The sequence below is a fragment of the Marmota marmota genome, unplaced genomic scaffold (assembly GCF_001458135.2).
Source record: "Marmota marmota marmota unplaced genomic scaffold, marMar, whole genome shotgun sequence".
Taxonomy (NCBI): Eukaryota; Metazoa; Chordata; class Mammalia; order Rodentia; family Sciuridae; genus Marmota; species Marmota marmota.
In genome coordinates, this window is record NW_025999842.1 from 25,045,671 (window position 1) to 25,068,145 (window position 22,475).

General features: G+C 38.7%; 1 protein-coding gene across 1 annotated transcript in view; it reads right to left on the bottom strand.

The window, feature by feature from the left end:
• The window catches only part of LOC107154125 (prolyl endopeptidase), a 112,040-nt gene that overhangs the window by 42,105 nt on the left and 47,460 nt on the right, over positions 1–22,475 (bottom strand). The window contains exons 7-9 of the mRNA XM_015499715.2: positions 20,096–20,201; positions 5,975–6,166; positions 1,146–1,343 (exon numbers count right to left, since the gene is read on the bottom strand). Coding sequence (XP_015355201.1) covers positions 1,146–1,343; positions 5,975–6,166; positions 20,096–20,201 — 496 coding nt within the window. The remainder of the gene's footprint in view (positions 1–1,145; positions 1,344–5,974; positions 6,167–20,095; positions 20,202–22,475) is intronic.

Consider the following 22,475-nt stretch of genomic DNA (forward strand, 5'->3'; position numbering starts at 1 on the left):
CCCCATCTTCTGAAAGGTGTTTGGGAAGAAAGCAAAGCCTGCCAGGTCTACTCTCAGACCTACTTACAGAACATCATTCTCTTGGTTTTAATAACCCTGACAGCAACCTGTCACCACGATAAGATTTCTTATCCATTGCCAGCTCTGTGACTCAGAGGCTCAAAGGAAAAGTGGATGAGGCATTACCGTGATCTGGCCAAATCCCAGAGGAGGACGGAGCTACTTGCACCTGCCGAACTCTCTCCTGCAACTTCCTAATTCTCTAATGAACCAACGACTGCAACAAAATCAGGTGGGACAAAAAGTGCTGAAGGAGCTCGACAAATGAATAAGGAAAGTGCAGACATTTTTCAGCCAGACTGCTTTTAAGACAGGCTCTGCCTGGTCAGTTGCAAATTGCCAACTAAGCCAGACTCCTGGGGACAAATCACAGAATGTGTACAGCTGTGACTGCATACCAACAGTACAGTGGAGTAGTAGAGGAAAAAAAACAAAACAAAGCAGAATGAACGTGGCCAACTTTTTAAAAACTTGAAAAAGAAAATTCTTTTAGCCAGGTGTGGTGGTGCAGACCTGTAATTCCAGCTATTCAGGAGGCTGAGGTAGAGGATCATGAGTTGGAGGCCAGCCTAGGCAACTTATTGAGACCTTGTCTCAAAATAAAAAAATCTTACAAGTATACTTCCTTTCCCACTAGAACCAAAATAACACACTTTTTTTTTTCATAAGGTTAAGACTAGAAGCATATTTTAAATCAGTTTACCAACTGCCAGATTTATTAATGTTGGGGGGCTACAGGTATGTTTTATTTTTGTTACCTCACTCTGTGTCCTTGTGGACTGTATAGACCAAAAGGCTGAACTGAGGGTGATATGTGTTGGCACCAATTTTTAATCAACTTAGAACAATAGTTGTTCCCGTCCCCAGAAGAACAGACTCAGAATACAAGATCTATGAGGGTGCACTTTTAGGTGTTCACATTTTCCTTTGTTCTGAGCATCTATTTTTACTCTTTTATTCCCATTAAGTAATCTGGGCTACAAAACAGCCTGTGTGATTTGCAATAACAGCACTGTATTTCCATTTACCAAAAGAAATCCCTTGTCTGATTTTTTTCAAGTGACTAGCAGTGAAGAGACCCTCACCTGGAGATAAGAAGGAAGTGAACTGGTAGAAGATCTCAGTGTCCTTTTTCTGTCCACTGTACCCCACGATGCTGCCGACCTCGAGCGGGAAGGTCTTGAGGAGAGCACCGGTGGTCAGGTCGTGCAGCTGCAGAATGTTCTTCACATCGTGGAGGTAGCACAGGACCAGGAAGTTGGACCTGACACAAGCTACCCATTCTGAAAAGACACAGAGGGAGGAGAAAAATCCAATGACTTGAAAATAAGTGAAAGATTTATTAATTAATTGAACAGCACAGTTCTAGAGCTCTCCATGGTGCTACTAAAGCAAAGATAAATGCAAGAGTCTTTTTATAATTGATTTTAATCATTCATCTGGTTTCAGCCAATTTCTCTAATAAGTGATTATAACGGATATGTTCAGAGGAAACAAAACATCCTCCACCTGGGGTCGGGGCCTGAGATGACAAACAACCCTGCTGCTATGGTTTGCATAAATGTCCCCCAAAGCTCACAGTGGAAGGTCTGGTCCCCAGTCTGTAGTGCTGTTAGGAGGTGGTGGAATTTGAGGTGGGGCCTAATGATAGGGACTCAGGTCCTTGGGGTGTGCCCTTGAAGGGGATACTGCACTGCCTCTCCTTCTCTCTTTTTGCTTCCTGACTACCATGATGTGAGCAACCTTCTCTCCATGAGCTCACACCATGATGTGCTATTTCATCACAGGCCAGAAGCAATAGGGTCAAGTGGCCACGGACTGAAACCTACTAAACTATTAGCCAAAACAAACGTTTCATCCTTATAAGCTGATTCTTTCAGGTATTATGTCATAGCAATGGAAAGCTGACTAGCATACCTGCCTACATATTTTGTATCCAACATCAAGCTGTGGGGTGAGGTAGAAAGAACAAAAATCGAATTGTGAGTCATGTTTGAAAGGGTTGATGATTTGACAAGAATGTATGAACTCCTTGGTTTATATCAGATACCCAGACATTCTGCAAGGTCCCAGAGCGATAAGTAGGAAGATGAGGTCATTTCTATCCTTGAGATACAGTCCTAAAAATACAAGTAGTAAAATGTAGACCAAAAGTAAGTGGTTTATTGAGGGCCCCAAATAAGTAAATCCTTAAGCAGGGTTGAAGTCTATCTTAAGTACAGGCGTAGAGACATGGAGGTGGGGTGTCAGAGGGGTTAACAGGGAAAGGATACCTTTCTAGGGGACAAGGTGATGGAAATGCATGAGACTCAAGAAAAGAAGGGCAGAGTGGAGAGAGAGGAAAGAATGATGAATGAATGAATGAGCAGCTGGGAGGCTAGAAGGGAGGAAGACTAGTAAGCTGTTCAGTTCCGTGGTGGGTGGTGATGCTGGTGGAGGTATGATGGGGCATGTGGATGGCAGGTAGAGGGGAGTTCAGTCAGCTGTTACTGAGGAGCCACTGAACAGAACGGCAACATAAGTAAAGACAAATTCATAAAGGATGTGTCTTTTAATTTTATTTATTATTTACTTTTTGTGACTTGATCTCCCTATGTTGCCTGGGCTAGTCTTTTTTTTTTAAAAAAAAACAGTACTGGAGATTGAATCCAGGGGTATTCTACCACTGAGTTATACCCCCAGTCCTTTTTATGTTCAGACAAGGCCTCACTTAAGTTGCTGAGGCTAGCTTCAAACTTGTGATCCTCCTGCCTCTGCCTCTTGAGTTGCTGAGATCATAGTTGTGTACTATGATGCCCCTCTCCAAGGATGTAAGTATCTGACAGTTGAATGCAGAATGGACGTCTACAGAAGGATGGAGAGGAGTATGAACACTATTACAACAAGCCAGTCAGAACTCTGGGGATAAAGCCTTCACAGGGAAGTACAGAATTGAAAGGCACTAACTTCCCAAGAAAAATCACCAGGCCTTGCTGACTGCAGGGATGGGAGAGTGGGGTACAGAAATGACTTCTCCTCAACTCCCAGGATGGCAGTGGGCATTGACAGTGCTCAGTGGACAGTGCTCCTGGGACGGAAGAGGTCAGCGAGGGGACGAGAAAAGGGGAAAATAGAAGTACAGGCACAGAGGTCAGCCTGGGGTAGGACAGGCCATCCAGAGGGAGGGATGCTGTCACCTGGAAGTAGGCTAGGGCTGCAGGGAGCAGTTCAAACATGTTGAAAAGCCTTTCTCGGGTTTCATGGTGGGCTTCTTGACACTGTTTGCTTTCACAACCCAAGAAACCAGTAATTCACACTTATAATGTTATCATTTACCCACATGAACATTCCCCAGAGGGAACTCTCAGCTCACCAGGGCTCTTAATCTGGGGTTGCTTGAAGAACCAAGGCAAACTTTTCCTCAAGTGAGGATATAAAGCAGTCTCACAACCCAAGGCGATTTGCTCATTCTCTAACAGGGCTTTCTTTTTAAGAGCACCTGAATCAAGCAATACATTTCATAAGTCTTAATGTTATTTTTTTTAAATACTTTTTTGGACTTTTATTTATTTGTACATGCTGTTGAGAATCGAACTCAGTGCCTCCCACATGCTAGGCAAGCGCTCTACCACTAAGCTACAACCCCAGCCCCACAAGGCTTAATGTTTTAAAGAGAGAAAAGTATGGGAAAAAACTGAAGTAAATTACAGCTGTCAAAGAAGAGTCAATCTGTGTTAACTATGAGTACATCAGAATTACAAAGCAGACAGTGAATAAGAAAAGGACAAGGAGATTCGTAGACTGTCATTAATAAAAGCTCTGACTTTATGGCTGTACTTTATGACTCATCTCTAGTTTTTATTCTCGGTAGGGCATTCTGTGCTAATGATATATAGCAAATTCAACTGTGCTTCTCTTTTGAGTTGATGAGTTCTAGTGAATATTGAAGATTTCCCCTTTCCGGTCTAAAGAACTTATAACCTTTCAGAGGAAGGTTAAAAAAAAAAATCACCCCTCCCAACTCCAACAATTAATTTGCATTTCACTAGATCAACCAATGAGAGAGGATGCCACCTTAAGGCAGTTAAAAATCCCCGTTTAAGCTTTAGGTGGCAGAAATTCAGATGCCTTAGGAAATATTTACAACATCCAAGATGGCTTGCGCTATAAGAATCACTATTTCAACCTGATTTGCACCTACAAAACACCAGGGTACTTACATGGAGACTTATATCACCCTAGTCTATCTGACCCCACAAACGCAAGCGTCAATGCACCTGGAGCCGGGTGCAGTCTGGCTCTCAGCGAGCTCTGGCTATGGGCTGGCTGTGGCTACCCTTATGGGAATATTCCTGCCTCAGTGTGGAAAAAGCCATGGGCCTCTCAGAGTGAGTGACTTATTCCAGGACTCATGGGACCCTAATCCAAATACAAAAATGGGTCAGAGTGTAAAGAGGGTTTTCAGAAGACAGATGAGATGATTTGCTAAGAGCGAGCACTTGCCACGCGTCTCCCTTCCCACTGGGGAAAGAGTGGCAGGGTTACTCCCTTCTACTGACCTCAGCCTGAGAGAGAGAAAGTACTGGCGCCTCACTGAAACCAGCGAAATGATGGGGACATGAACTGGAAATCTAGAAGGCAGAAGAGCTGGCTAACAATAAGAAGAGCCTGGGATGGTCTGCAGCCTTGGGGTTGCACATGGGGACTTTGTAGAAACAAGCAGGCAACGGTTATTTTGGGTCCTCTCTAATAAAACTGGCTGCAGGGGTGTGAGATCTCAGTGCAAGAGGGTGGCAGGGTATGGTCAGATACCCAGGGCTGAGGAGAAGCTCAGGCAAACTAATGCTTCCTCCAGAACCAAGAGAATTGTGGAAACAAGGCCCCAGCAGTAAGTGCCCACAGGAAAGGTAACCCTGAGAGTCAGCTGTAATCACCTGCAGTTCACTCCAAGCAATGGCAGAACTAAATACCTGCCAGGCACAGAGAACACATCACCGTCAGCCAGTTACAAAGAGTCCCTTTTGAGTCCAGGACATGAACCTAGACCTGCCTGACTCCAACACTCTACTTTTGTTCACGAAAGCCAAACGGCAGGACTACTTGTTCTGACACAGAGCGTTATGCAGGCTGGGTATGTGTTTTCCCAATTACAGAACATACACCTTTGCATTTCAGAATGGTCCTCGTATTCTCATTCGGTCCATCAGTAGAAGTTCACATGCAACAAATAAGCCGTGTTGGCCTAAGAATACTTAACTCCCCTTTGTATTATTATTTTTTTTTTAAAAAGCTCCCAAGTTAGTCAATCTTCTAACCAAATTAAGCTTTCATGCAATAAATAATTTATAGAACAGCATATCATTTTGGAAAAATCAGAGAAAATGAATAAAAGGGGATTGAAAGGCACTGTGGGACACAACTAATATAGAAGGGAGGTTCTCAAGAGGTTAATGTGGTTCAGTACACAAAACAGTAACTACAATGGTTTTCAATTAAATCTGACAATAGTCTATTTTCTAATAAGAGGGCTGTAAACCCATCTGCAGATCAACAACAGGTATAATGCAAACAGCAGAAGATTATTCAAAAGCTTAAAGCCCAGGGTTGTGAACCTAAACAGTTCAAGAAATTAAATGTTGGTGATTATCATCAGACAATAAAAAAACAAAGAAAACTGCTATTTAAAAAAAGTAACACTTTTAATAGTCTGAATTCATACCTTTATGATTTTTACTCTGCATTTCCACATGATCTCATAGTAAGCTACCAAGGTGTCACACAGCAAGGACTTGGATGTACTATTCAGATAATTTATTCCTGATTAGAGGTCAAAGGTTCTTTACCTTGTAACCAGTCACCAGAGAATGAGATGCACCAACCTGTTAGTGTTCTCACCAAAAACAAAGCACGAATTTCAAGTGGCTTGTGATCTTACCCAAGACATCTTTCCCGTGCTCGGGAACAAGCACTTTCCACTTAGACTCGTCAGGATCCGTGAAGTCAATGTTGATCAGGCGATAGTTGGGAGAATGGCGATTCGTCTTGAATGTGAATACTGTCCCCTCATTAGTGACATAGTCATATTCTCCTTCAAAGTTGTCGATTAGTTTCACCCACTTCAGGATTCCTGGTGAAGAACAAAACACTCCCATAACCATCCCAATGTCAAACAATGATGTAGGTTTGTATATGGAGGGGGGATGTTTTCTATCTTCAGAACACGAGGCAGAGATGATATCTGGAAGTTCTAAGGCACGAGAAAGAGGAAAGGGGCCCCTGAATAGGCTAGCGGTGAGGGGAGAGAAAGAACCTCCCCTACCCCAATCCACTGGGAAAGCATCAATTTCAAAATGTATCTGACATAAAAGATCAGAGAATATCTCAAAAATTTTATAAACAAGAAAGTTCTTTGACTTTAAACTACTGAAAGGCCAAGATAGATTTGAGGTATCTCTAATCACCTTTCAATTTCACAGTGAAATTGCTACTTTAACTTGGATAGTTCAATTATATTCCTTGTGTTTTTCTTGAGTACTTTACATTCATGATCTCATTCACGTCCACAGCATATCTTTATATAATATGCTGTTTAATAAAACTTGTTAGGGAAAATACAATTTTACCATAGAGAGTTCTGTGTCACACATGTTACAGTTAAGACCCCAGCTTTTGGGCTGGGACTTTAGCTCACTAGTAGAGCACTTAGCTAGGACTCATAAGGGCCTACGTTCAAATCCCCAGAATCACTAAACAACCCAGTCCTCTCAATATTTAGCTGTGTGTCTTTGAGCCATCTTTTTATCCCCTACTAAGACTCATTTCTTTTCAACTGTCAACTAGAAATACTAATGGAATGTGAAAATTATAACCATGACTACTAGTATCTACCCATAGTAAAATGCAAATTATTTCTAAGTGATTGGAACTGAGACTAAGAAAGACCAGTAGTTTAAAAAAAAAAACCAAAAAAAAACCCCCCCCCCCCCCAATAAAACACTATAGCTTTTCTATATTCTAGCAATAAGCAATTAGAAAATGGGGGTGAGTGTACCTCATTTACAACAGAAGCAAATATAAAACACCTAGGAATGCATTTAACACGAAATGTTAAGTCTCTATATAAAAAAATCTCTAAATTTTTTCTAAGAAAACTTAAAAATTAAAAAAAAAAGAACCCTTATAACTAGAAATGTATACCATATTCCTAAATGGAAAGACCTAACATTTCAAAGGTGCAGATAGTTTCAGAGGAAATGTATAAATTTAAATTCTAATCAAAATCCAGATGAGATTTATAGGGAATCTGACAACATCATTCTAAATTTCTTCTGGAAGAACATACAGAAGGAAAATTATTACATTTTTGTTCGTAAAAGGAGGAAACTCTTACACCCTGATATTCCAACCAAGTCCTTCACATCCAGTAGGAAACCATCCTCCTGACTTTGAGAATTTCTCACTTTTCTTTGTACCTTTTCTGCGTTCATTTGCATCCATAAACACCACAGCTGAGCTTTGCCTCATTTTTGAACTTTATATAGAATGAAATCATAATTCATATTCTTTAGCATCTGACTTCTTTCACTTGACATTATGTTTATGAGATTATTCATCTTTTGGTTATTGCTATTAACTGCTGGCTAAATCTTACTGGGCTTAAAAAGCACTTGGTATTAATTCAGTCTTTTTAAATTTATTGAGAAAAGCTGGGTGACCTAATTTTTTAAAAAATTGTTTTTTAAGTGTTCTGTGTACAACTGCAAAGAAGGTTTGTTCTGTGATAACTGGGTATGATTTGCTAAATATGCCTCTTGGGTCATTTGTTAATTATAGTGTTCAAATCTTCCAAGTATTTACTGATTTCTTTTTGGCCATTTGTTCTATCATAGCTCATTTTAAAAAACGCCCCTCTGCAATGATCAAGAATGTGAACAATAAATACAGGCAAGGTTGTGGTGAGAAAGTAAACTTGTACATTTTTGGTGGGACTGTAGACTAGTACAACCACTCTGGAAAGCAGTTTGGATTCCTCAGAATACTAGGGACAGAACCTCCATATGAACCAGTTATCCCACTCCTTGGTATTTTCCCCAAAGATCTAAAATTGGTATACTCCAGCAATACAGCCACCTCAATGTCTATAGCAGGACAATTCACAATAGCTGAATTATGGAATCAACCGAGATGCCCATTAATAGATGCATGGATTAAGAAATTGTGATATTGTATGTGTGTGTATATATACATACAATGGAGTTTTACTCATTCATAAAAAAAAAAAAAAAAGAATGAAATTACGGCATTTGCTGGTAAATGGATGGAAATGGAAAACATCATGCTAAGTGAAATTAGCCAAACTTAGAAACTCAAAGGTTGAAATGTTTTCTGTCATATGCAGAAGCTAGAGTAAAATAAAGGAAAGGGGGAGGGAAGGATAGGATATATATAGAAACAATCAAATATAAATTAAGAGATGAACAAAAGGAAGTCAAATAGAGTACAGGAAGGAGAATGGAAAAGGGGAGGGAGAATGGAGGGGAAAGTGGGAAATCATGAATTGAAATCGGTTTCCTTGCAGGTATGAGTTTGTCAGGATGAAAACAAATATATAACTATAAATTTCTTAAAAAAAAAAAAAAAAAAAAGACAGAAAATGCCCTTCTGTAACTGTGGGTTTGTCTTCTTCTAACTGTGTCTATTCATCTCTGCCCCCTACATTTTGAAATTATGCTGCTAGATATACACAGAAATATTATACTTAAATAAAACTGAATTGAACCTTTTATGATTATCAAGTTTTATCTCTACTTAGATATGTCTGCTTTGATATTAAGATAACTACATCACTCTCGTGGTACTACCTGAGACCAATTATTATTCACTTTCTCTTTTGCTTTGTTAAATGCTCAAACATTTTTTTGGGGGGTGGGGTGCTTTTCTAGTTGTCCTCTGCAGACTGGTTGGTCCCAATGTTTAGTTTATCATGTCTGAAAGGAGTTTGTTCTTATTCATGACTAATAACACGTTTTTCCATCCTTGGTGGGCTACATTCTAGGTACTTTTTAATATTTACATTCTATTTCACTAAATCTCTCTTTAGCTGTGTTTAATCTCCTCTTCTGTTCAGTCTTCTTGATATCTTGTTTCTTGTTATGATTCCAAGCTTGCTTCTTGTTTATTTTACAGCAGTATTATACTGTTTATTTTTAAAAAGTATATTTAACATATTTATTTTATACTGAGAATTTGATAATTCCAGTCTGGTGCTCCTGGTGGTTCTATTTCTTGGGGTGAATGTCTTTGTCTGATTTAGGCTTTTAAATATGAACTGCTGATTTCCCTTGAAACTCTTATCTGTGGGAATTCTTAGAGGCCTGGGCTGAAGTGGCACTCTTCCAGAGAAGATCTGTATTTGCCTTGGCTTGCCTCTTGGAATACAGCCAACCCGGGAGCACGTTAAATTTAATTCTTGGCTTGAAGACTTCTGGACCTCACAGGCACCATCAGTTTGACTAACTTGCACACAACTGCTCTCATGGTTTAGGAGGAAAATTCACATTTCATCTTCCCTCATCTGTCCTCAGGGCCAAGGTGAAGACAGGCAAGTTTCCTTACTATACCCTGCACACTCCTGCCCTGACACTGCAGGTTTATTTATCAACCACCTTTAGGCTGAGGGCACCTCTCATTAGAATCTCAACCATGGAAGAAACATGGGCCGAATTTCCCATCCAGCTGGCCCCAGCAGAACCACTGGGACAATCCACCTTCCATCCTAAATTTCCTGCTTTCATTCTGGTTTTGGTCTCTATGGTTTCCTTTATTTTGTGCGAAAGTAGCAATGTATTTGGAAACATACTTTATAGACATTTTACATCATTTCAACTATTTCCATTGGGAGATTATTCAGAATATTGAATCTGCCCAATTACAGAAACAGTTTTTAAATCAATTTTCATAAACGGCTAAACTTTGCATGTGAGTTACAATTGTATTTTTTTCAAACTACTAACCTCAAAAGACTACTCAGCAGGTGATCCACTCAAAGGTAAATTAAATCTTAGTTCACACACAACAAGGCTTTAACAATAAACTCCATACCTTAAAAGAACAATAACATAAGTAAAACAGGATCAAGCCATGCAAAGTTTTAAGATAATCAGAAAGGCTCATTTGTTTATAATAAGGATGATGAAACATAATTTTATCAACCATGACATTTGTAAACACAAAATCTTAGTCCAGTGAAATGTCAGATTCCTGAAATATTTTCCTGACAATAAAGCATTTCTTGATGTGAAACCCATATTTCACTTACTAACCATCTAATGGTTTCTGCCTAAAATGGTCTTGCAGCCAGTGGTATTTAGTGTATACTAAATACCACAAGTATGCACCAGAGGCAAAATCAGGTAGAAATTTCATTCAGGACTGCTGAATACACAGATGCCTCTGAAGATGTGGCACAGGTATTTAAGTAATCAAGTTCCAATGAACACCAAGACTTCACTCTGGTCATTTTCTGTTACCAAATTCTGAAGCAGTAACTCAATTATAAATTCATACTGTGAGTCAAAAGCTCATTCAGAATAAGCAAGCCATAAAATCTGATATACAGTCCAAAATGTAGGCCCTCACGGGGCAGGAAGTTTTTTTTAAAAGCTCATGAAATCCTTTTGCTCTTTGAAATACCGCCTCTGGGTTTTGATAAAGAAATAATTGATGAGAAAAGGTATTTCAATGGGACAATGAGACTCATTCATTTTTGCTACACACAAGGGAGAACCATGTTGATTTAAATGGAAAACAGAAAAATTGCTTTGAAAAAAAAAACAGTCATGGCTTAGCTTTGTAACCCTTTCCCTTTTTGCCCATTTTCTCTGAAGTTGTTTTGTCTGTAAGTATCACTATTCACTCTGAAGCCAAAAGAATTAAATTTCTGAACCTCTCCACATTAAAGTTAAACTTGCTTTTTATAAAGCTGCTTCTTGGTGGGGACCGATTTGTTTACTGAGTGATTAGCTTAAAACAAATCCTCTTAGGCTTTTCCTAGAGCAAAGACATATTTTCATTCCTTTCTTTGAAAATCATCAAGGAGATTAACTGCTTTTCATAGAAAATGATGAAGTTCTCTTAATAATAGTACTTTAGTGCTTTTTATAACAACTATATAGGCTTCACACATCACAATAACAACAAACTCAAGGTGTGTGGAGACCAAGGGGCAAGAGGCTGCTGTCCTCTGGCCTGAAGGTCCTCCTTTGTCCTGCTCTGACACACAGTAATGATTAGAACCCAGGCTGGGGCCCACACTGGCCTGGATCCGAATCTTTAAATGGTACTGGGAAAGCTAGTTGGGCTCACAGCTTGGTTTCCTGGGGAGAGTAACCCGTGCTCCTCACAGTTTGCGGAGACTGAATGGATTATCAACACACATAGCTCAGAACCTGGCACACAGGGAATGTTCCATGCAAATAGGTACCATTATTCCAGATAACCACAGTATTCTTCAAGTGACAGAAGTAAATGGAATGTGATGGTTCTGAAGAGAAGGATTTACTGAGAGTAAACTTAAAATCTAATCTAGAAAAAGTCTTTATAATTTAAAAAATAAGTACTAATGTCACTGGGTATGGTGTTGCGTGCCTGTAATCCCAGTGGCTCAAGAGACTGAGGCACTAGGCAACTCAGTGAGACCCTGTCTCTAAATTAAGTAAAAAAAAAAAAAAAAAAAAAAAAGGTGTGTGTTGGGGTGCTGGGGATGTGGCTCAGTGGCCTAGTGCCCCTGAGTTCAATCCCAGTACCTGCCCCACAAAAGCATTAATGTTATCATTAGTATTTTTCTCTTTTATATCAAATTTCATATTTTACTTCTTATTTTCATGCAGTCTTTTGGTATTCTAATTCTTTTTTTTTTCCTGCATCTGCATCCCGACTCAGGAAGCCATGACATTTTCTACCAGCTCCCCGACTTCTCACGGGAGTCCTCCTCCTCTATTGGCCTGGCTTTTAACATTCAGATGACATGTTAAGCTTAGAACAGCTCATTTGCTTACAACTTCTTGAAGGTGTATCTCCTGTTTCCCACTCTACTCCCAAAGGATGCCCACCCCACGGGACATGAACTACAGGGTCAATATCATCTCCACTACTTAAAAACAGGAGCTCAGCCCCCCTGTATTAGCCAGTGATGACAAATATTGAATTTTCTTTTATGGTTACATGCTACCATGTAGTGTAGATGAATTTGTGCAGGAGAGAGTTAATTTTCTTTATTGACATGAAAGGATTAAAATAAAGCCATGGAAAGTACCAATCAATATGAAGTGATCAAACGTGCAGCAAAAAAGGAAAAATCAGAGAGACAGGTGAGTGAAAGTCTAGATGCAGTACAGGGTGTACTTATAGAAACCAGGCAGCAGCAGCAACCCCCTTCCTTCCAAAGTCACTTCATTAATGCTGTGATGGGAGCAGAGACCACTTCAGGCCTGTTGAAGAAGTGTGTCGAGTTAAAAGCAAGAAGGACCTCAGATTTATTCAGTTCTCTTCACCTAACAATTGCCTCTTACGGATTCTATTCAAAACCTGGGTCATAATTTCAAATCGATTCAACACAGGGACAAATGGCCAGCTTCTATTTTGCTGCTGATTATCCTATAAAGTAGGAAATAAAGTAACTGAATAAAGTAACTGCAAAAAAAAAAAAAAAAAAAAATGAAAGAAACAAAGAGAAAAGGAAAACTACAAGAAAGAAAACAGAGAGGGAGTTTAGAGATGTCCTGGCTCTGAGCCTGGGGCTGCAGATGGAGTCACAGCACCTCTGACAATCCCCAGAATCCACCACTGACAAGTTCCATGCTACTGTCCAGAGGGCAGGAGCCCTGGAAGGACAACCATGGCTGCTATCACCTCCGGTGCCCAACAGGAGGGCATCCAAACACGTCTGCTCCCTAACAACATAAAACACAGTTCCAGATCTTAGAGTAATCTTGCCTATAATTGTCTATAATTAAAGACAACAAAAGGAACCAATTTTAAATTTTAAAAGAATTAGTAGTATCTTCCACTTTTCTAATACAAATACTTAGAAACTTATGCCTAATTTGAATATATTCATATACTTATAAATATATTTATATTTTAAAGTATAAGTTCACTTAAATTTTCATGTAAACTTTTAAATGTTCATATATTTGGGAGATAAGAGATAGCTCTGAGGCCTGATATTTAAATGTAAGGTAGAAAATATGTGGAAATTAATTCTAAATTTAGTTTAAGTATATGAAGCAACTTTACATATTCAAAATAGGATTATTTATAGCAACCTCAGGAAACAAAGTATGCGTGTTTTTTTTCCAAAATAAATGATTTAATTTAGAAAAGTAGAGAAAAATATAACTAAAAAAAATCAAGACAGATATAATTTTCTTGCAAGGTTGGGGATGATTACTTTCCACTCATCTGCAGGCATCAATCATATTAAGAATCAGAAGAGTCAAGATTCAGCTGACTTTTTTTTTTTCTGAATAATAATAATAATAGCCTGGTATCCTTAGTTATACCTTGATACTTCTTCACTTTTGATTTTAAACAAACAACAGAAAAATAAAAAGCAGAAAATCTGCTCATACAAAACATAGGACCGAAACACAGTCTGCAACACACCATTCTCTCAGGGTTTAGAAAGGACCAAAAAAAAAAAAAAAATGCTCACAAGTAAATTAATTAACAGGTATAAAGGAGGATAGCTCATAAAGCAGCCATCTGGATACAAGGATCACTAAGGGACAAGCTGGTGTACACCTACCACTAGGCACTGGGGTCTCCACAGAGAACAAGACAGATTTGGTCCCTGGGCCCATGAGGTGCACAGATCTGCACACCAAATGATTTTGTGCACAGTGGGGGAGAGGAAAGGGCAACACATAGAGAAAAGTGTCTACCAAAAGCACAAGGGCACCTGGGAACCTCAGAGGCAGACACCTTGCATCCCAAAGCAGAATGAGGCCACTGCAAACAAGCTTCTATGTTAGCCAGTGGAGAAGAAGGGAATGTTCTTTGTAGAGCGCCTGCTGTCAACTGTTTCGAAGAGTTAAAAACATACATAAACCTCTAAGCCCCAGATAATAAGCTTAATATCACTTCTCCGGAGCGGTGCACATGAGGTGGACCATGGGAAGCACCTCTTCAGACCAGGCAAGGAAAAGGAGCAACTGCAGCTACTAACTATGCAACCAATGTCTTCAGATTATCCTGAAGTAAAGCACTGCAAATGTGAACGGCAGAAGTAAAGTTCTCCCAAAAGAGGCACAGGACAACAGGAAACCTGCCCTCTTCATAAGGCAGCTAGTAGGATGGACAGCATGGGAGAGAACAGCAATTCAAACTTATATGACAAAATGATTCTAGTTTTATGAGATCCCAAGATTTGATGGATCCCTATAATAATGGGGCTTTGCTCTCTCTGTGCCTTTTCTATGACATTAAATTGCTCCTGGACACTTATTTTGTGCTTCTCATTTCAAAAGGCATCTGGGTAGAAGGTTTTCTTGAGACACAAAGGTACAAACATATTAGGAAAGAGCCACCTATGCAGTTTTGTGGCGTATTAATAAAGAATTAATCTAGATGAAAAATGCTGATAATTTTCCCTGCCTTTAAGGGAAAAAAGATTAAAGTCAGAGCAGAAAGACTCTAGGATTATCAAAAATGGTGCAGATTCAGTAATAAAAAGCAGAGGTTTCATGACATGGGGTTTAATTTTCATTCATCAGCTGCTCTTAACTAACTCATCCGACATTTGGGTTCATGAATTTAAGTTCAAGGCTAATTACCCTTTGCCTTCATTTAAAAAGGATAATAAAAATGGGGAGCAAGTAAGGAAATAGCAAGAGGGAGGTGGACACTCTCACAGCAGGGCACGAACCCCTGAGCTGTCAATTTTCAACCTGTATAGTGAGACACCCTCCCACATGGTCTCCACTGGAGGAGCACGTATTTGTTTCTCTCTGATTAAAGGACTCTTCTAATTATGAATCTGGTTTTGCAAGTTAATACCAAAGCCTGTATTTAGAGTAGTTTTGTCTTTTTTTTTAAAGAGCAGTTTTGATAACTGAAATTAAAAAAAAAAAAATTAAAGGATGTCCTCAATTTCCTTTTCTTTGTAATCTAAAACAAAAGTGTGATGCTTCCAAATATTCCCCTTTCAGATAAGGGAAAAAAAAGAAAAAGGAATAAAGAAGAAATACTTGAGAACCTGCTGTGGGCCAGGATGTCTGCTGAGCCCTTCTCTATGCATTTCCAGCATTTTTCACAATTCTCTGTGAGGCAGACACTCTTCTCCTATTTGCATACATGGGCATCTTAAGAGAGGGGAAAACAACCTTCCAGGGTCACCAGTTATTGAGTGGTGGAACAGATTTAAATTCAAATATAACCTAAAGCTTAGTAGTAATTATTGTCCCAAGATACCCAACTATAATTGACAGGAACTATTTGAATAATTTTAATTATCACTGTATATCTGCAATGTCTTCTTTTAGACCCCCTTTTAGAGATTAAATTTAGTTAATCTCTTCAATAATTAAAAACATACAGTACAGTTAGTACTCTATATCTGCAGGTTCTGCATCCTCTGGCTCAACCAGCCAGATTGAAAATATTTGGAAAAAAAAATTGCAACTGTATCGAACATGTACAGACATTTTTCTTGTCGTTATTTCCTAAACAGTATAGCATAGCAACTAATGTAACAGCACTGTATTAGCTATTATGAGTAATCTGGAGATGATGTGAAAAATACAGAAGAATATGTGTAGGGCTTATGCAAACACTATACCATTTAATATAAGGGACTTGAGCATCTGCCAAGGGTCCTGGAACCAACCCCCATGGATGCCAAGGGACAACAGTACTTGTTTCTTTAAACAGTCATAATAATCACATTACCAACCCACAATGAACCAGTGATCAATTAACAAACAAGAACTCTCTTAATCTTGTCCTGTGCAATTAATTTCTGAACCCAAGGGCAAAACTGACCCCCACTGGGTCAATCCTTACAACTGTCCAGAGTTTCCAGAATCCCAGGACTGCCATTCAAAAGAATAACTCTTCTGAGGTTTGTTATCCACACATTCAATGCTAGTAAAGCAATAATTTAAAAGAGATGACAAGCCCCACACTGTACCTGGAACCTGGCAGCTATTACTGGAGAAGGCTCTTGATTAACCCATTAGTGTCCAGCAGAACAGCTTCAAATCCACCTCTCCCATTATCCACTCCCAATTTTGCTTTCTTATCCTCAAGACATGACCTACTTTCCCAAATGCCTCAGTGAACTTATAACACTGTCAGTTTAGTGACCTTGGGAAAAAGTGAAACCAGGATAGTATCATAAAATGTGTTGACTCTTACTTTCCAGGTGGTTTTCCATGAGCTCACTGGGATGGTCTTTTTGCTATCAACCTGGCCAGGCTGATGTCTCCAGTTAATCAAACAGTAACCTAAGTGTTGCTGTGAAGGCATTCTGTAGATGTTATTAAAATCCACAATCAGTTGATTTTAAGCAAGGGAAATTATCCCTCTGGACCTGCCAATCAGTGAAAAAGCCTCAAGACAGATCTGAGGCTTCCCTAGAGAAGAGGAAATTCCACCTCTGGACAATAGTACCAGACTGTCCATCCTTCTGAAGGCTGGCCCTACAGATCTCAGAATTGCCTAACTGTTCTCCACAATCACATAAGCCAATTCCTCATAATAAATCTCTTAATATACACCAACTACTGGTTCTGCTTCTCTGATACATTCACTCATAAAGCACCTCAGAATAACTTTAGTAAAAAATGTGTCGGTCCTATGTGACTCCAAGAGATAGAGTCCCAAGAAAATTTGTGTTTACACACAGTTATAGCAGATAGATTTATTTCATATCATGACATAATAATCTTAAAGTTTCTCTGGAAGACTTAAGACAAAAAGAGAACAATTTGGAAAACAATTATACTAACATTTATCAGTGGTAGCCCTGTGTCAGTCTCTTCATTTAAGCTGCACAAAAGCCTCCCTAGGAAGCAAAGAAGTCAACTGTCAGTAATTCAAGAAAGACCATGCCGGAAGACAGGCTAGGATCTGGCTTACTCTGTAAATAGGCTCTGACAATCTGAATGCATCTAAGCTGTGATATTATGATATACATCATATATCTAAAATCTATATATAGATATATTATATGTAAAATATGTATATATGAATATGTGCATGTATGTGTGTGCATGTGTATGAGAGAGAGAAAAAGATTTATTTTGTCCATGGTTTTTGGCTCGTAACTCCCATAGCCCTTGTAATATCTAAATGACTAGAACAGTAAGGTTAAATTATTGGGCCTTTTGTCCCTGGTTTCTGAAGCAGCATCAGAGTGATAAAGGTCAAAATCTTTTGTTATAATGTTGGGGCATTTAGGTCTCAGAAACCAGTCTGTGTATGTCTCTGTCTGTCTCTTTCTTTCTCTCTCTCTCTCACCTTCTCCTACCCTCCTTTCCCCTGTTCCCTTTTCTCTCCAAGGCAGGTCACAGGGATGAGATTTTCTTTTCACCAAGGTGGACCATAATAAAAACTAAAAATACATTCTTATCTTCCCCTACTTTCCTGCCTTTGTGCTAGCCACAAAGAAATTCTCTGACAGTTAACCACATGCGCCCTGTTTCAGTCCTGCTCAAACCCTCAAGGAAGGAATGTTGCACAAAGAGGCCAAGAAGAATCTGAACAGACAGGCCTCGCTGTGTTTCCCCACTGGTATCATTACATCACACCCCTTTTACCCAATCACATTTGTGCATGGTTGTCCATGCGTCAACCATGCTTATGCAAGCCCCCAAAGGGCTTCGAGACAGCTGAACAGGTGGAGGCTTGCAGAAAGGTGAACAAAAACGGGCCAGGAGGTTAACACAGTCCAACTCCATGTCCCAGAAGTTCCCACACTGGGACCCTTTCAGATCTCACTCTCTATATTTCTTCACCTGGCTGTTTGTCTCCTTTAAAATAAACTAGCAAATTTAAGTATAGTGTTTTTCTCCATTCTGTGAGCTACTCTTGCAAATTAACTGAACACAATAAGTAGGAACCCCAACTGGTAGCCACTAAGTCAGAAATCCAGAGTCTGGACTTGTGACTGGGTCCTAAGTGGGGGTAAACTCATGGGACTGATTGTTCAACCTGCAGGATCTGATGCTATCTCTGGGAAGATGGGGTCACAACTGAATTGAATTGAAGGACACCCAGTAGGTAACCACTGCAGATGGAATGCTTGCTTGTTGGCGGGGAGAAATCCACCCCCTACATTTTGAGGTCACAGAAGTGATCTTTGTTGTGAGCACACAGTAAGAGACATAATTTGTTCTTTCTTTTTGTGTCTTCACATAGCCACTTAGGGTTTCTCAGATGCTTCTCCTTTGTGTTCTCACATTCCTTCATCGCTACACTGTTTAGAATCTTGTTTTTGAGGGCCTAGTGCACCTCCACACCATGTTCCTTTTGGAATCCCAATCTCTTGTCTATTGTATTCTCTTCTCTAATTCCTAGCATTTTCTGATAAAATGAGAGAGGGGTAAAAAAAGGGAAAGATACGGACATTGGGAAGGAAACAAAAAAAGTTTCTTTGAGTTTAGGCAGTATTTACCTGTTTCATTCAAAGTATACTGCTAGCTCTTTTTAAAGTGCATTAAGCAATAATAGTTTAATATACAAGTACATGCATGGAATTTTGTCCCTATTTGAAGCAAGTTAAGCAATTTGTATTTTTTAATTTGTTACCTTGCATCTTTTAATAACATAAGCCTACTTAATAATTTAAAGACATAATGCAGTTATAAATAGAAAATGAAAACAGTGCTCTCTTGAGGAAGAACACTATAATTGGAATTTTTAATAAACTGGAGAAAGGTTAGGTCCTTTCTACCATCTCAGAATCACATAGGAACTGTGTGCAGAACAGCAACACTACTTCATTCACATTCAACCCTAAGAGGTTTGCTCAGTTCTATGTAGACATAGTGGTGAGGAATGTCAGAGAATGTGAACACTGGCATGGTTGTTATAGTTTTCTTGAGACCAAAATGGGTGTACCTATTTTTATTTTTAACTGAAGACAATAACACAGCTTTATCAAATGGAGATATATATTTAACACCAGAAAAAAAAGGTTGCTAACTTCATCCAGGTTTTTGTGTGAATGGTGCTCTGTAGTATCTAAGAATGCCAGCATGTGGATCGGCTCAGAAGTTTAAAAATGACAGGATACCCAATCAGAAGTAAATATTTTCATATAATCATGTAATGCAGGTTTAGATATTAAAGAGGTTAAATAAATTATTACAGAAATGCACTCAATATTGTCATTTTGAAAATCTAATTCAAGCATCTCTACAATATATTTATTTTTCATTAACCAGAACATGGTATAATTAGTTCAGTGCCCTTATCCAGATGTCAGCCTGTCTGACAGAGATTCACGGTCTATCTGAGGCATAGTAAATTATGCTATTGCAAAGCTTTCACACTTGATGACAGTGTTGGTATGACAGATGTTGGAAGATAACATTAAAAATGAACCATCTTCAGAATGGCTGGTTCTATGCTTCCCATTCCAACATATAAGTCTTCAGGAAGCAAAATCAGGCTGTTACTGTGCATGTAGCTCCATACTGAGGAGCTGTCTGTTAATCTGGCAAATCTTTCTTTTCTAATAACCCCTCACCTGTGACGGTTTGCACCATTACATCTAGATAGTTATAAGACTTTACAAACCAATGGGCAGCTTCTCCCTAACACTTTCCATCTGGATATTTTCACACTCAAGTGCACAAAACATGGTTAACCTTACTCTACAAAGAAAATGCTTCGTCCCATTTTTCTTCATTTTATAAGAATAAAATCATATGAACTGAGATGATATGGTAGAATGGAAGAAGATTTCTTAGAAAATCAATTAGAAAATCAAAATAATTGCTTTTTCATGGAGCTTCCTGGAATAATTATCTGTGTCTGAAAAATAACATACCAGTGATGCCATTGGATTCCTGCTGCAGGTCACAGTACCAGAGTCGGTTCACTGGATCACATCCCTCCCTTATTGATAACAAGACATAGCGCCCGTCATCAGATAACTACAAAGGAGACAAAAACAGTGCAGAGGCCTGATCAGAACAGACTTTTTTTGAGAAGATTGTTAAGTGTTAAATAAAAAAATAAGGTTAACTTCAAATGCAATGTCTTTACCCCAAACTTAAGATCTAATTAAAAAAAAAATCTTAATAAGAAAAAAACAGTACATCAATTTCAATTTATTTCACTCTTAAAGAAAACATACTGAGTTACTTAAGTAAAAAATATCAATAGGTGCAACTGAATGTTATGACTCCCATGTGATTTTTTTTTTAATTTCAATTCTTCCATCTATTCTTTAACTGAAAATATGTGCAATCTGTCTTTGGAACACTGGCATTCTTGACTTTTAAGTTTGTTTATAGGTTACATATTTTAAAAGTCATTGTCCTAAATGAATAAGAATGAGAGAAGTGGGTGTAGATACAAGAAGTCCACTGGTCACATGAGCAAGTTTCCACTGAATAACTTGTTATGCACATCTTTAGTCACCTCTACCACAAGATCTGAGATGAAAGGTCTGTGCTTCTGAGGATTTCCCTTTTGAGTATGAAATCAGCAGAATCTTGGGTAGTGAAAAAATCTTGATTAAAAATCCATTGCAACAAACAATATATTATTGAGTTGTCAAAGTGTACAAAAGTGGTATCAAACTATAAAAAAAATCCTTTTGCAACTAATTTTTTTTCATTAAACTTTTACAATTAGTCCATGTTGGTATACGTAATTCTAATTCATTCTTTCTAACTCCTGCACACTATTAAACCCTGATTCCTCTTCCAGCCATAATATATTTAGATTGTTTCCATTTTTGTACTATTACAAACAATTCTTCAGAAAAAATTTTAAGCTTTATCTGTGATCTAAAGTGCATCCCAGGACATAGAAACAGAAGTAACATTGCTCAGAGTAGGATACACACATATTCAAATATTATTAGATGTTGCCAAATTATTCTCCAAAGTGGTTGTACCAATTTATGGTGTTACATGGCAGTAGTTTAAGACTATACACTACTATATACTGTACTATACAGACTTTATACTACTATGTATAAGACTATTCCACACCCTTATTATGATGTTATTTTGTTAGACATTATTCAAGATGTTTCTGTGATGATGTTTTTAAGATGAGATTATATTTAAATGAGTGAACTTGGAGTAAAGCACCTTTTACTCCAAAGTGTGGGTGGGCCTCATTCAATCAAGTGAAGGATTTACAAGAACTAATCCTTCCCTGAGAAAGAGGGGAGGAAAATCAGCCAGCAGACTGCTTTTAGACTCAATTGAAACCCTTCCCTAAGTCTCCATCCTGTAGATTTAGGACTTGTCATACTTCCAATCACAGAAATGGATTCCTTAAAATCTTGTCTACAAACACACTCGCACACATACCCTGTTGGTTCTTCTTCTCTGGAGAACCTTAATACAATACCAAGTGTTATTCATCTTTCATTTCTTTCATTCAATAGCTATTTATTAGGCATCTATTATGTGCAAGACATGCTTCTAGATATTAAAGATACAACAGGGAACAACTTTGAAAAAAATGCTACATCTAATAAAGGAGAAAAACATATAAATATGGAAATAGCAATGTGTTACTCAGCTTTTTGTTGCTGTAACAAGTAACTAGAAGGAAAGGTTTATGTCAGCTCTTGGCTTCAGAGGTTTCTGTCTACAGTTAGCTGGCTTCAAAGCAGAAACATGGCAGAAGGGTATGGTAGAGGAAAGTCACTAAGCTCACAGCACAAGGAAGCTAAAAGAGGGTGTGGGAAAGCGTCAGGGACAAGGTATAGTCCCTATGACATACCCGATAGTGACCTACTTCCTTTAGCCATGTCCCACCTACTTACAGCTTCCCCTACCCCCAACCCCAACATCCATTCCAATTGCTAATCCAGCAAATGGATTAATGTATTGATGAATTTAGACCTCTCATGTTCCAACCATTTCCTAAAAGCTACACCTCTGGACATTGCTACTTTGGAGACCAGGCCATTAACAAATGAGCTTTTGGGTGACATTCCTCCAGATCCAACCCATACTATGCAGTGATAAATGCCATGGAGAACACTAACAGGTTTTAGTAAGGAGGATAAGATGTGTGGGGAAGGACTGCAGTGTTAAATACAGCAGTCAAGGCACGCCCATTAAGAAGGTATCTTTCCACTGTTTTCTGACATGTACTGTTTCAGATGAGAAATCATGTCATTTCTTATTTTTGTTTCCCGTATGTAATGTGTGTTTCCTATTCTCACTGCTTTTAACATT